At 47.6% G+C, this 11,321-nt stretch overlaps 1 protein-coding gene across 1 annotated transcript in view; it reads right to left on the reverse strand.

Moving 5' to 3' along the window:
* qless (decaprenyl diphosphate synthase subunit 1 qless) overlaps nt 1-11,277 on the reverse strand; it is a 47,075-nt gene extending 35,798 nt beyond the window's left edge. Inside the window, exon 1 of the mRNA XM_033466422.2 lies at nt 10,931-11,277. Within this exon, the coding sequence (XP_033322313.1) occupies nt 10,931-11,086 (156 nt within the window). The 5' untranslated portion in view covers nt 11,087-11,277. The remainder of the gene's footprint in view (nt 1-10,930) is intronic.
* Between the last annotated feature and the right edge of the window lie 44 nt (nt 11,278-11,321).

Below are 11,321 nucleotides of genomic sequence, written 5' to 3' on the forward strand. Positions count from 1 at the left end.
CTTCTTTTTCTAATCCATGAATATTTAACGCTATTGTGTCCGAAATATGAAATTACGATACGTGGAAATTCGTCGGGACGACTGTGGGCTATTTCTAGCGTGTTCGAGGTTCGGACGGGCGATTATCCGACGGCCGTTATCGCGAGCGATTACGCTGGTGTTATTGGGTAATTAAGAAGGCGTAAAAATACGGGCCGAGCTATTAGAGAGACACGGGGAACCATCGTAACTGTAGAAACATTCTGGAATTCGACCGAGTCTTCGCAATCGTGACACGATCCCGCCATTATCGTCCCGTTACGTCGCCGGAACATTAGGAACCAAGATGAGCGTCGAATTTTAGCCCGCGCCTCGATTGCGTAAGGCACGAATGAATGGCTGACGTCCATTGTTAAAACGTTGTCCGGGGAATCTCCAAAGTGGCTCCGACCGAGCGTCGTTTCGATAAAAGGCAACGCGTTGTACCGTTCTCGTTGCCGACTTCGCGATCGACGCGTTGATCGGTTCGTTAAAACGATACCTACTTCTAATCGATACGTTCGTCCACGTATATCCAATTTATATCGTCTAGGATAGCAATTTGTAGATTTTTGCAATGCCCGTTTCAATTAATGTTCAGCGGCCAATGTTAGAATCACGCGATCAACGCTTCGATTCGTAGCGTTCTCTAAGCTAAACTGTAGAGCTAGACCGGAGATTTCAACGACCGCATGGTGCTCTCGAGCGAGAAATTATCCTTGCCACACGAGCCGATAGACGGAGTTGCTACTACTACACTAGTCGTCGGTTTAAAAACGTTAAATAAAGATCCTTGTCGAGTAACAATTTCGGATTAAGAAACAATAGATGACATATCCGTACAGAAGCTAGTATAAAAAGAACGCGATTTAAGCAGAAGTTTATTTCGTTTCATTGGCGAGATCAATTATACTACGAATACGAATAACAGCTGTTTCGTCATTATCAACGTTTCTCCATATTGCTGGAGCCTGTAATTACATAAAATACGTAACCCGATCATTACGAGCCGACAACATCGCCGTTACTCTCGCGAAATATGAAACATTAGAAAATACGAAACGAAGATGCATCTGAAAAAGAAAATCCTTCCGTAAAAGGACTTCTCGGGATTCCGTGACGATATATAATTATCTTATAGGCGTTCCTTTTTCTAGATCCACGATTGGCGCAGCATTCGCGATCGTGTTTTCCGGAAGGAATCGGGAGAAGACTGTTCGGTCGATTTTATCCGGACGTGACGGATACGGGTAATAATGCATGGAAGATAGCATCCTCGGCAGATAGGAGCAAATTCCATAACAGTATTTTGCAATCGTGCCGATGCTGCGCGTGTCCGATTGGTATGCCGGTGTTACCCGCGAGATCTGTCGTTGTCGTTTCAGCGACGACACCATCGGATTCGGAGACGAGCCGTGCTCATTCATGCACGCTGCGTGTCAATTGACGCACTCCGAGCCGCGAATGATTCACCGACGCTCCCTGAATGGAGAATTTATCAGGCATCGATCTCCTTTCGTCGGTTATCCCGATAACGGTAGCCGCGTCGAGGTTTTCGGCACGGCTAGCGACCGGCAGCGTCGCCGAGACGTCGCCAACCTAATTAGAGACGTTCCAGCAAGTCGTTCGATGACAGATTAAACGAATTAACGCGGCGCGCGGCTGGTTTCGGATGCGACGCGCGTCCGAGCCGGTGCGGCGATCGTTTCTCATTCCGCGCGGAATGATCCGACGCGTCTCTCGAAGATCGGTTTTGATATTCCTCGGGTATAGTTGCGGTTTAACACCTGATCAATATGTATGCTATCTATGGATCTGAGTGAAATCAAAATAGGCCCCGTTTCGTCTATGGTATTTCCTTGGTCGGTACGATCGATGGAGATTCAAGACAACTTCGGTGAGAAAGACAGAGACAAGAAGGAGATCAACGAAGAGCACAGATTCTTGCAAGTGCTGCAACTTAACAAAAGTTTGCCGCAAGTTGCAACGACGGTCGATTAAATTTTATTGAACGGTTCTTTCACGGAACTTTAAACTAATCGACGGTTTCGCAAGTCCGCGGAATCCGCGCATCAACGATTGCTCAATGCTGTTATTATATTTCGATTTTGCTTCCACAGGATGGTGCGAACGACTTGGCACGAGATACAAACGCAACATCGAGTAAAACGCGCATTGTGCCGCAACCGAAAACTTTTTAGCCGCGAAGATTTCGCGGAACGCGCCTCGTTAGACGAATTCCTTAAAACGGCAGTTCCCGCGATCTCCGGACGAACTACGCTGAAAATAATTGACGAGGAATTCGCGGAGCAGGTAGACGTAAAATAAAGATTGTTCCAACCGTCGTTTCCGGCCGCGGAAACGGGAAATTATTACAGGCGTGTCGGGCCGTTGGCTTCGTTCGATTAGCGGATCGAGAAAAATTGGTGCTCTCTAACTAGTGTAACCCGCTTTCCTCTATCGGCCAATGAAATTCCGTCAAACAATAAATACTGCGTACACTTTCATGGCAACCGGCCGTGTTTCAAAACTCGCGAAAGTCATTTAATTGCCGTCCAACGCGCGGTATTAATTAGCGAGGAGACGACGGCGCAGCGCGGATTCAATTATCGCTGCCGGACCGCTAATTGTCCGATCGAATCGGCGAAGCCTATGCTAAGAGTCGTTGATCGCAACATAATTGTGACTCCTCGAGATCCTTTGACTTCGATTAGCGTTTGCATTAATACCGGTTCCTCGCGGGCCGCCTAACACACAAGTGTCACGTTCCTCTGCACATCGCGGCCGTTCTCTTCAATTACGTTCAAACCCAAAGGCCAGCCTCGAAGCATCGCGTCGACTGTGCGCCGTGTGCCAGCAACAAGCAAGGATTCGCAGGAAATTGCAGACAACACTCGACATTCGGCCAGATGTCCTCGCCGGGGTAATTGCCATTACATTTCTACTCGGTTATGCCTAGAGTTTCATTACGGCATCTTCGATGCCCCTATCAAATTGCACCGATCCTACGCGAGATTACGCGCGCAGCTACCATGGAAACCCTGAACGCAACTTCCTGTTGCTATCCGAAGATAATCGATCGAACGATCGAGTAACGCGTCCACGTCTTTCGCGAGATTTTTTCGCGCATCGTGCTTCGTCTTCTGCTTGATCGGCTCGAAGGCGAGCTACTTAGTGCCCGCAACAAAAAAACATTTCGCCCGGAATGCGAAATGATCGATTAAAACTGTGAATATGTATATCTTAAAAGACGCAGTTAATATTTAAATGAAAAAGATTATACTTTGTAAGCAGATATAGAGTTCAGAACGGCGATGTTTAATGTCAAGCTAAGTTCAACTCGAGCCTCGATACGTGTTCGGTGGAAAAATAGGTCGAAGTTAAAATGTATGCCGGAATGCGACTTAAACGGAGCGACTTCGATGCGTGGAGCAGCGCGCGCTCTCGGCCACGTTATACATACATATAGTGCGGTCTAATAGCAAAAAACAAGGGATCTGGATTATCTTTTTAGAAAGCACCCTTGCTTTCTCCCCTGCTTTCAAGGGATTCGAGCACTCTTCGAACAATTCTCCCTTTTTGCGGGCAAACAAAAAGCGAAAGGTGTAAAAGGTTCGAACCGGATGAGTCCACGGTTCGCATTTTCTACCGTTTACCGTTATTGTTACGAGCCACGAGATTTCACGCTTTAAACAACCGTGTTACATAACCGGCGGCGTGGAAAATTAATTTCGGCGCAGGCCTTGAGCCTAAAAATAATTCGCTGAACTCAACGAGCCGGCAATTATTTTAATTTTTATTATGCACCGTTCCAGATGTTACGCTCGTAAAAAAACGTTCGTTACCTGCATCTTGGATGAGTGTCGAATACCTTTTCATGCCAGAAACCCGGAGGACCGGTTGTTTCGCGGCCGAAAGTAGGTTAGAATAGACGATTTATAAAACTAAAAGCCGATAAGCATTGGAGACCAGTTATTTCGTACAGATTAAGATGTACCGGACGGTAACAGCTTATGCTAATTGATCCTGGCAACGATGATAATTCCTCCGCAATTAGTCGGTAACCATTTGCCGGGTGCGATTACCGAACGGCATTGAAACCTGCGTCAACTTCGGAACGAGATTATCTCGAGGACTTACCAATTAACCGTTCGCGTTGGAGAAATCGGGAAGAATAAAAATATTGAAACGATAGAATCAATCTCGACAGGTGCAACATTCTGTACGTTTCCGTTCGCAGCTGTGTCAGAATGAAACTGATCGGTGCTCTCTTAGGAATCGTAATTACTTCGAAGTCGTTCGAGTCTAAACGATACCAATATCCAAAGATACCATATTGGTATGCACGGCGTGGAAGTTTCATCGCGTGCAAGCTACGAACGGCGGAAACAAGATTAACAAGAAAAATCTTTCACCTTTTCCAATCGATCGTCATTCGATTTCGGTCCATTCAACGGCCATTCTCGCGACGACACCAGCAACGTCAGGCCGAAACACACGGACAACATTCGAGCCTGTACGACACACCCAACTCTTTAGAACCACGAGGAGTCGGTGGTATCAACGGCACGCAATCACCGACGTCTTCGCGTCGCAAAGGTAGGCGCATTCGTTGCATCACCAACTTCCATATCGCGTCCCATTTTTCCAACGATGGCTTCCCAAGATATTCAAATCAACGCTCTACGTGGTAACATCATCGGACGGATCACAACACTCGCAAACATTCTAAATAGTTCTCAAGATCCCGGTCACTGCAATAAAAACTGCTTATTACGGAATATCTCGACGAACTTTGTAAAACGTGGAATCGGTTCGATGACAGACAGTTGGACTTAGAGACGCTGGATTCGTCGGAAGAAACGCGACGATTAGAAATCCAAGAAAATTGTTATGCTATAGTAACTCGTGTGAAACAAATGCTTCGAGATAACGAACCGCCGAACAACTCTCGGGTCGGTTTTATCGAATTCGATTCAACCCAATTGGACGCCTGCTCGGCCCCAAATTTCATGACTCGAAATCTTGCGAAAAATCTCTCTCTATCAAAAAACGATGCTCTATTCCCGACGGTGCTCTCGATACGTCGATTTCGCTGCGGCGAAACGTGCCGTCGAGATTCGGCGGGACAGAGATTCGATCGCTTCCTGGATTCATATGACGCGTGCAACGCGACAGACAGAATTGCTCGCGGCGAGCACAGAGGACAGAATCGTGTTTCCAGAGCTGTTTCCACAGCTATTTCCTTTCGCCTCGTGTACTTACCAGCCGTGAGTTACCGCGACAGGTCTATCCGAGCTATCAATGCGTGCACAGAAGGCGCACGTACACGGGCGCACAGTGGACACCCGTACATTCTACCGCGCATTCGTGACAAAATTCGAAATCTTCCTGCGCAAGAACGAGCCGTGCGGTGCGGCTCGACGATGTAACCATGAAACGCGATCTTCTCGAAGCTAGACCGACATTCTGGTTCGGTAGCCTCTATCTCGCAACGTTCGTCCGACTTGCGAAACGATCGCCGTGCACCGTGCGCGTCGATCATTTCGTTCGCCACAGACAGAGACTCCTCGGTCGAGCACCTTTACTCTGCCCGTCGCGGGCCCGTCGCGGGCCTGTTTCTCGCGCACGATCGTGGCTTTGTTAACCCTTCGATCGGAGACAGTTAAAGTCGCTTCAACGTTTCGCGACTGTTCCATTCGAATTCGCACTCTGTGGAAGTCCATTTAGATTATCGACGATTAGCGACGATGGACGTTGATCTCGCATACAGATTGAGTTCGAACGCGCGTAAAAGAAAATTTGCAGGTAACGGATCTCCCGTTCATTCCGTTTCCCACGGACCGTTGAAAATCCATGCGGCGCGGCGCGGTGCATTGAGCTGATCGCGTACTCGCGCCGCTAATTTCAGCGTATCGCCGCGTGTCACCTTATGCTTTTCGCGTAAACGTTCGCACGCACGGAACGAACGGTGAAAATCGTACGCGGGAGACCGGTTCTCCCACAACGAAACTATGTACATATGTTGCCTTGTCATTTAGATACTTCGCTACCGGCTAATGGTTACGTATTTCAACAGTTTTTTTTTTCCCTCCCGTTTTTGCACTAATCACCGCGCCGCGCCCTCTCGGTCGGGAAAAGTAAACGACATTCGATACCGCGTAGCCAGCTGTATGGTCCAGCGGTCGGAGAACCAACTGGCTTTCGAAAAATATGGATCTCGAAATCGTGAACTTGACGATCGAGGAAAATCGCTAGGTTATCGTCGGTACCGTTACCAAAGCCGACGAGGCAATTAACGGGGACGTTGGTAGCCTCGCTTTGAGTGGCAACCGGCGCACCGAGTACCGAAGCATGAATTCGGTGCGAAATCGACGGTTGCACCGTGTGTCCGAAAGGGATCGCGATTTTCGAGCGATTCGGTTCGTTAGAAACGGGTAGGCGAACATTTTCTCGGGGTTTATAGCTCTCGTTTCCTTCGCGAGCGATTTCGAGGCTGAAAATGAATTTTGCAAATATGTATGCGTCGCAAATAAGCGAGCCGAGGCTCCCATTCTGTTTATAAGATCTCTGTAAACGCGTCGACGTCTCGTTTTTCGAAGAATATTTACGTAACGTTGAAAAAGTGAAAGTGTTTGGAGAATCTCGTGCTGGCTACCGCTAATTGTAAGCAATTCTCGACGAGGACGTAATATTTTCAAAATGACATAATGTTTACCATTTTCCTGCTAATACTTTCACCGTTCTGCCGATGATAGATCGACGCGCGCGGTTCAATAACCGAAACAAGATTACGCGCGATAATGGAACCGTCGAAAAGCAGACGGAATATTAGAACGTGCGATTGATCTCCCTTGCTACCAGAAATCTTCAGAAGTCTTTGCTACCAGAAATTTGCACGTTGCGCGTACATCTTTGCAAATACTTCGGAGCGATTCGCGCACCGCTCGCGGGATCGAGAGACGACGATCTGCCTACCGATATCAAAATATTGACCATTTACAATATTCTGGTATCCAAACGTTTCGTTATTTAATCATTGCGTTATTTAGACGCGTTATCGCCTACTAGAGAGCACGAATGAAATTTTTGGATAACGGAATACAGTAATGTCCCCCTAATTGACGCTCAGATCGTCTAAAAAAATGGACAATTTTGGAAGAGGAGATACGATTGTTCGAGCCTTGTGGCTCGTTTTTTATGGTTATCGATTGTCAACAGCTATGAAAACGAGCTGCAAGGCTCGAATAATCGTATCTCCTCTTCCTAAATTATCCATTTTTGTGGTCGATCTGAGCGTCAATTAGGGAGACATTACTGTATATTGGTATCGGGTTATTACAAAAATAAACCTTCGGATAACAGAGTCTCGGTTAAATCCGCGAGCTCTGCACAACGAAAATCGGCCGCGGGATCGTTCCTTCTTCGATGCAATACGCACGGATTGATATGCTGAAAGGGAGCAAAGGTTGAATGAGATTGCGCAGCGCATGAGAATGACGCGCCGCGCAGCCCGTTTAGAACCAGTCAAAGGTTGGTAAATGTCACGAGCACATGTTCCGTGGTCATTTGCGCGGAGTCTCGAAGGCAATGCCGGATTACCGTCCGCGAAAGCATTCCGCGGCCGATGCAACGCGAACGGCCTGTCCTTGAAAAATAAGTACCCCTAATTACATCGGCCTTGGGTGAACCACGTTCGAAACCGTGAAGAACAAGCGGACGGATGTGGCACCGCAATCGCTATCCAAGAACTGTTCCGTCGTTGAACACAGCCTGTCAACGTCGATATTACATGCGAATGTCCAACGCGTATTACAGTTACTAGCTGGTGAACTCGATCGGGCAGCGCTCGAGCGAGAAAAAAGGCACGCCGAACGACTTATGGTGTCTCCCGCTTACGGTTCGTAATCGCGTGAAACAATACGTGTGTACGCGGGCATGCGTCGGGTCGTCCCGATGCAACAATAGGAACGTCCTTTCACATTTTTTGAAAGGGGAAACACAGAAACGTGGACACTGGACTGTGAACAAAATATTGCCTCCAAACGTTTTCGGTGCTCGCCGAAGCTCGTTTCTAGGCCAAACGATATCGCCCTCGTTCAGCGATAAACAGGTTCATATTTTTATTGTTCTCGTATCTTTTCGCTATCAAGTGCAATAAATTCTCTCTAATCGACGCTCAGATTGTGCACAAAAATGGACAATTTGGGAAGAAGATATACGATTATTCGAGCCTTGCTGCTCGTCTTTTTTATAGTTGTTGACAATCGGTAATTATAAAAACGAATCGCAAGGCTCGAATAATCGTTTCTCCTCTTCCCAAATTGTCCATTTTTGTGCTCAATCCGAGCGTCAGTTCGTTGTGCCACGCAAATTACTTTCGAGACATTTCAAACCACCGACGATGAACTTGCCGAAATAGAAATAATCGTGCTTTAGACAGGCATCGCGTGGCAACGACGTCTCGTCGGATGCAGCTCGGCGGTGTACGTGCGAACGAATGCAACTACATTCTGCGGCATCCATCGACATCTTTCTATGCCGAATTTTCAACGACCCGCGACGCTATAAATTGCGCGGCTCAAACAGGCCGACGCGCGCGAGGCCTTCATGTTAATCGCGGGGTGGCTCATCGAATGCGGTGCGCAGTAATTTAACAACAATCGTATTGGAAAACTATTCACGCATTCCTATGCGTGCGTACACACGTGGTACGTTCGCGAGAGCGGAATGCCAAAAGCGAAGACGTCGTGCGTCAATGAAGGAAATCTCCCTTATCGAGCGCGAGTTATGGTGAGAGTGACGCTTGCGAAACGGAGCTTGCAAATCCATGGTGTTAATGACCTTATATTTGCATTTACCGGCGACCATGAACAGATTCTCGTTACGCGTCGAACGATCGGCTCTATTAGAATCGTCGTATCTCTCGTCGCGACCTTATACACCCGTGCCGAATAAACGATCACGGACGAAATGAAAATTTATGGAAAGTTATTTCATCGAAATGTGTGTCGTTGAATTTTATTCGAGCGACGAATTTTATTAAACCTTTGTGCGCACTTGCGCTATCGCGCGTTCCTTATTTCGCAAGAATCCGATGTACAAAAACGGGCAGCAAAAGTTATAAATATTTATCGTTTAGAAAGTGTAGAAAATCGAGACCGATCGAGGTGGAAAAGATTTTACGAACTATCGAAGCTGTTCCAAAACAAGACTATCTCGTACGTCTAGATGAAAAGAAAAAAGGAAAACGTTCGATCCGTTTTTCGGAAAGGAACGCGCGTCGAACACGATTTTCGAGCTTAGCGTGGGCTTAGCGTCAAATCTCGATGAAAGATGATAGGAAGAGTTCGATTTATAGGAGTAGAGATATCAGCATATGGAAGCGGAGATCTCTACTAATGTGAGGCAAAACAAGCCGAGAAAGTCAAGAGCGTGAATTCCGTAGGTTAGCCGTGCTCGAAGGGGGATATCTGACGGGCCGGTTAGCCTACTTACGGGAAGCGGGACATGAAATTCGTCCCGGAGTGTTCGCGACCGGTTCTCGCTCGATTCGATAATATTGACCAGCACATCGCCGGCGAAACATAGAAAAGGATCTTTCCGCGCGGGCAACGCCTGGCCGTGGTTTACCTAAGACTTACGTAATGTGTACAGACGATTAGCTGTCGCCTATGTGCTCGCATCTTCGATATTCGACCGATCCGAGGGACATTTCAAAATCCGGCTCTCTTACTCTCTCTCTCTCTCTCTCTCTCTCTCTCTCTCTCTCTTGATATCATTCTCTTTCTCTCTCTCTTGCTCTCATTCTCTTTTTCTCTCTCTCTCTCTCTCTCTCTCTCTCTCTTTCTTTCTCTCCGTGTCACTTTCGAGCAGAGAAAGTCGTGCAATTCACGCGGATGCCCGCGCGAACAATTTATGGAAAACTTTAAGACGCTCGCGGTTGCGGATTAAATTAGAAACTGCGGGAATCGCTGTTCCGCCACCATTCCCGATAGGTAATTAATAACAATCTCTGCACTTTCGTTTTCGCGACGGAATATTTATCGTTCGGAGTGTGCTTGGCGAAAACGCGTTTGAATTCGGTGTCCGCGCATGCGCCCGACGGTCGAGCGTCGCTCCTATAGTCAATACAACGGTTAAATTCAGTTATAAATAGTACAGCCTTATCTCGCGACGAAACAAATACGTAGGAAAACAAATCTCGATTTTTTGTATCGGTCGCCGATGCGAAAACGGCAAATGATTGTCGATATAAGACGTTACTTTTATAGAGTTCGTTTGAACTACGCGAATCGCGGACGCCCTACTAGGTCGTCTGCTAGGAACAGCTGACAGCTCGGCCGGACAAAAACGTGGTTACACGAATTCTGCACGGGATGTTTCGTATCCGTCGGTTGCGACCGTCTCGTACGCGAGTTCTCCTTAAAATACCGAGCACGAGGTGCTCGCGTGACGAACGATCGTTTGTCTTTCATCGATCTCGATTCGCAGACGTCTCGGTGAAGGAATGCGTTTTACCGACACGTTTTACCAGACATTATGTAATTTACATAGTTCAGAAAACCCGATGGAACAGCATTTTCTGGGCGATATTCGGGATCGTTGCACGGTCTTGCCACGGGACGACCGTAATAGCTCGTATGACGCGGCGTTAAACGAAATCACGTGCATCGACGCGAATCGTTTCGGGTGTTCCGGAGGGGAGCAGGTTATGTCGGTGTCGACGCGCGGATCGCCCATCGATATTCCGTGAAAAATGAATGAAATGCGAGGATTCTGTCGGCCCGTCGCGATCCACTGACACAGCGGAACCGTACAAACGATGCACGGATCTCGCGCCAACGGTCAACGGTTATCGTAGATAAGATTAGTCGCGGGGTCCACGGCATTGAACATGAAATCAACGTACCTGACAGCATTGAATTAAAGCGCTGGTCTGCTGCTCGATTCTGGGTCGGGACTTGACACATGTCGTCGAAACTTTCCTCCGTAATTGGGCGAAATGTCCGAACTGGCACAATTTCTCTGCACGAGCACAGAGCCTACTCGACCCTATACACGCCATAGCGAAAACTGTAGTGAGGCAAGTTACACGACTCCTAAAGACTTTCGAGTCGGTGCCGAGTCCCACTGCTCCCCACCGACACTTCAAAATTGATTCCCCACCAGGTTTTCCCTTTCCCTTCCCCACCTGCAAATACACCTGCTTCGCACGACATTAAACAGATAGGTATTTAGGTATTGTAAATCTTGAACGCCGTCGATCATCGAGTATTTCGATGAAAAAGTCATTAAACTCG

The sequence above is a fragment of the Megalopta genalis genome, chromosome 3 (assembly GCF_051020955.1).
Source record: "Megalopta genalis isolate 19385.01 chromosome 3, iyMegGena1_principal, whole genome shotgun sequence".
Taxonomy (NCBI): domain Eukaryota; kingdom Metazoa; phylum Arthropoda; class Insecta; order Hymenoptera; family Halictidae; genus Megalopta; species Megalopta genalis.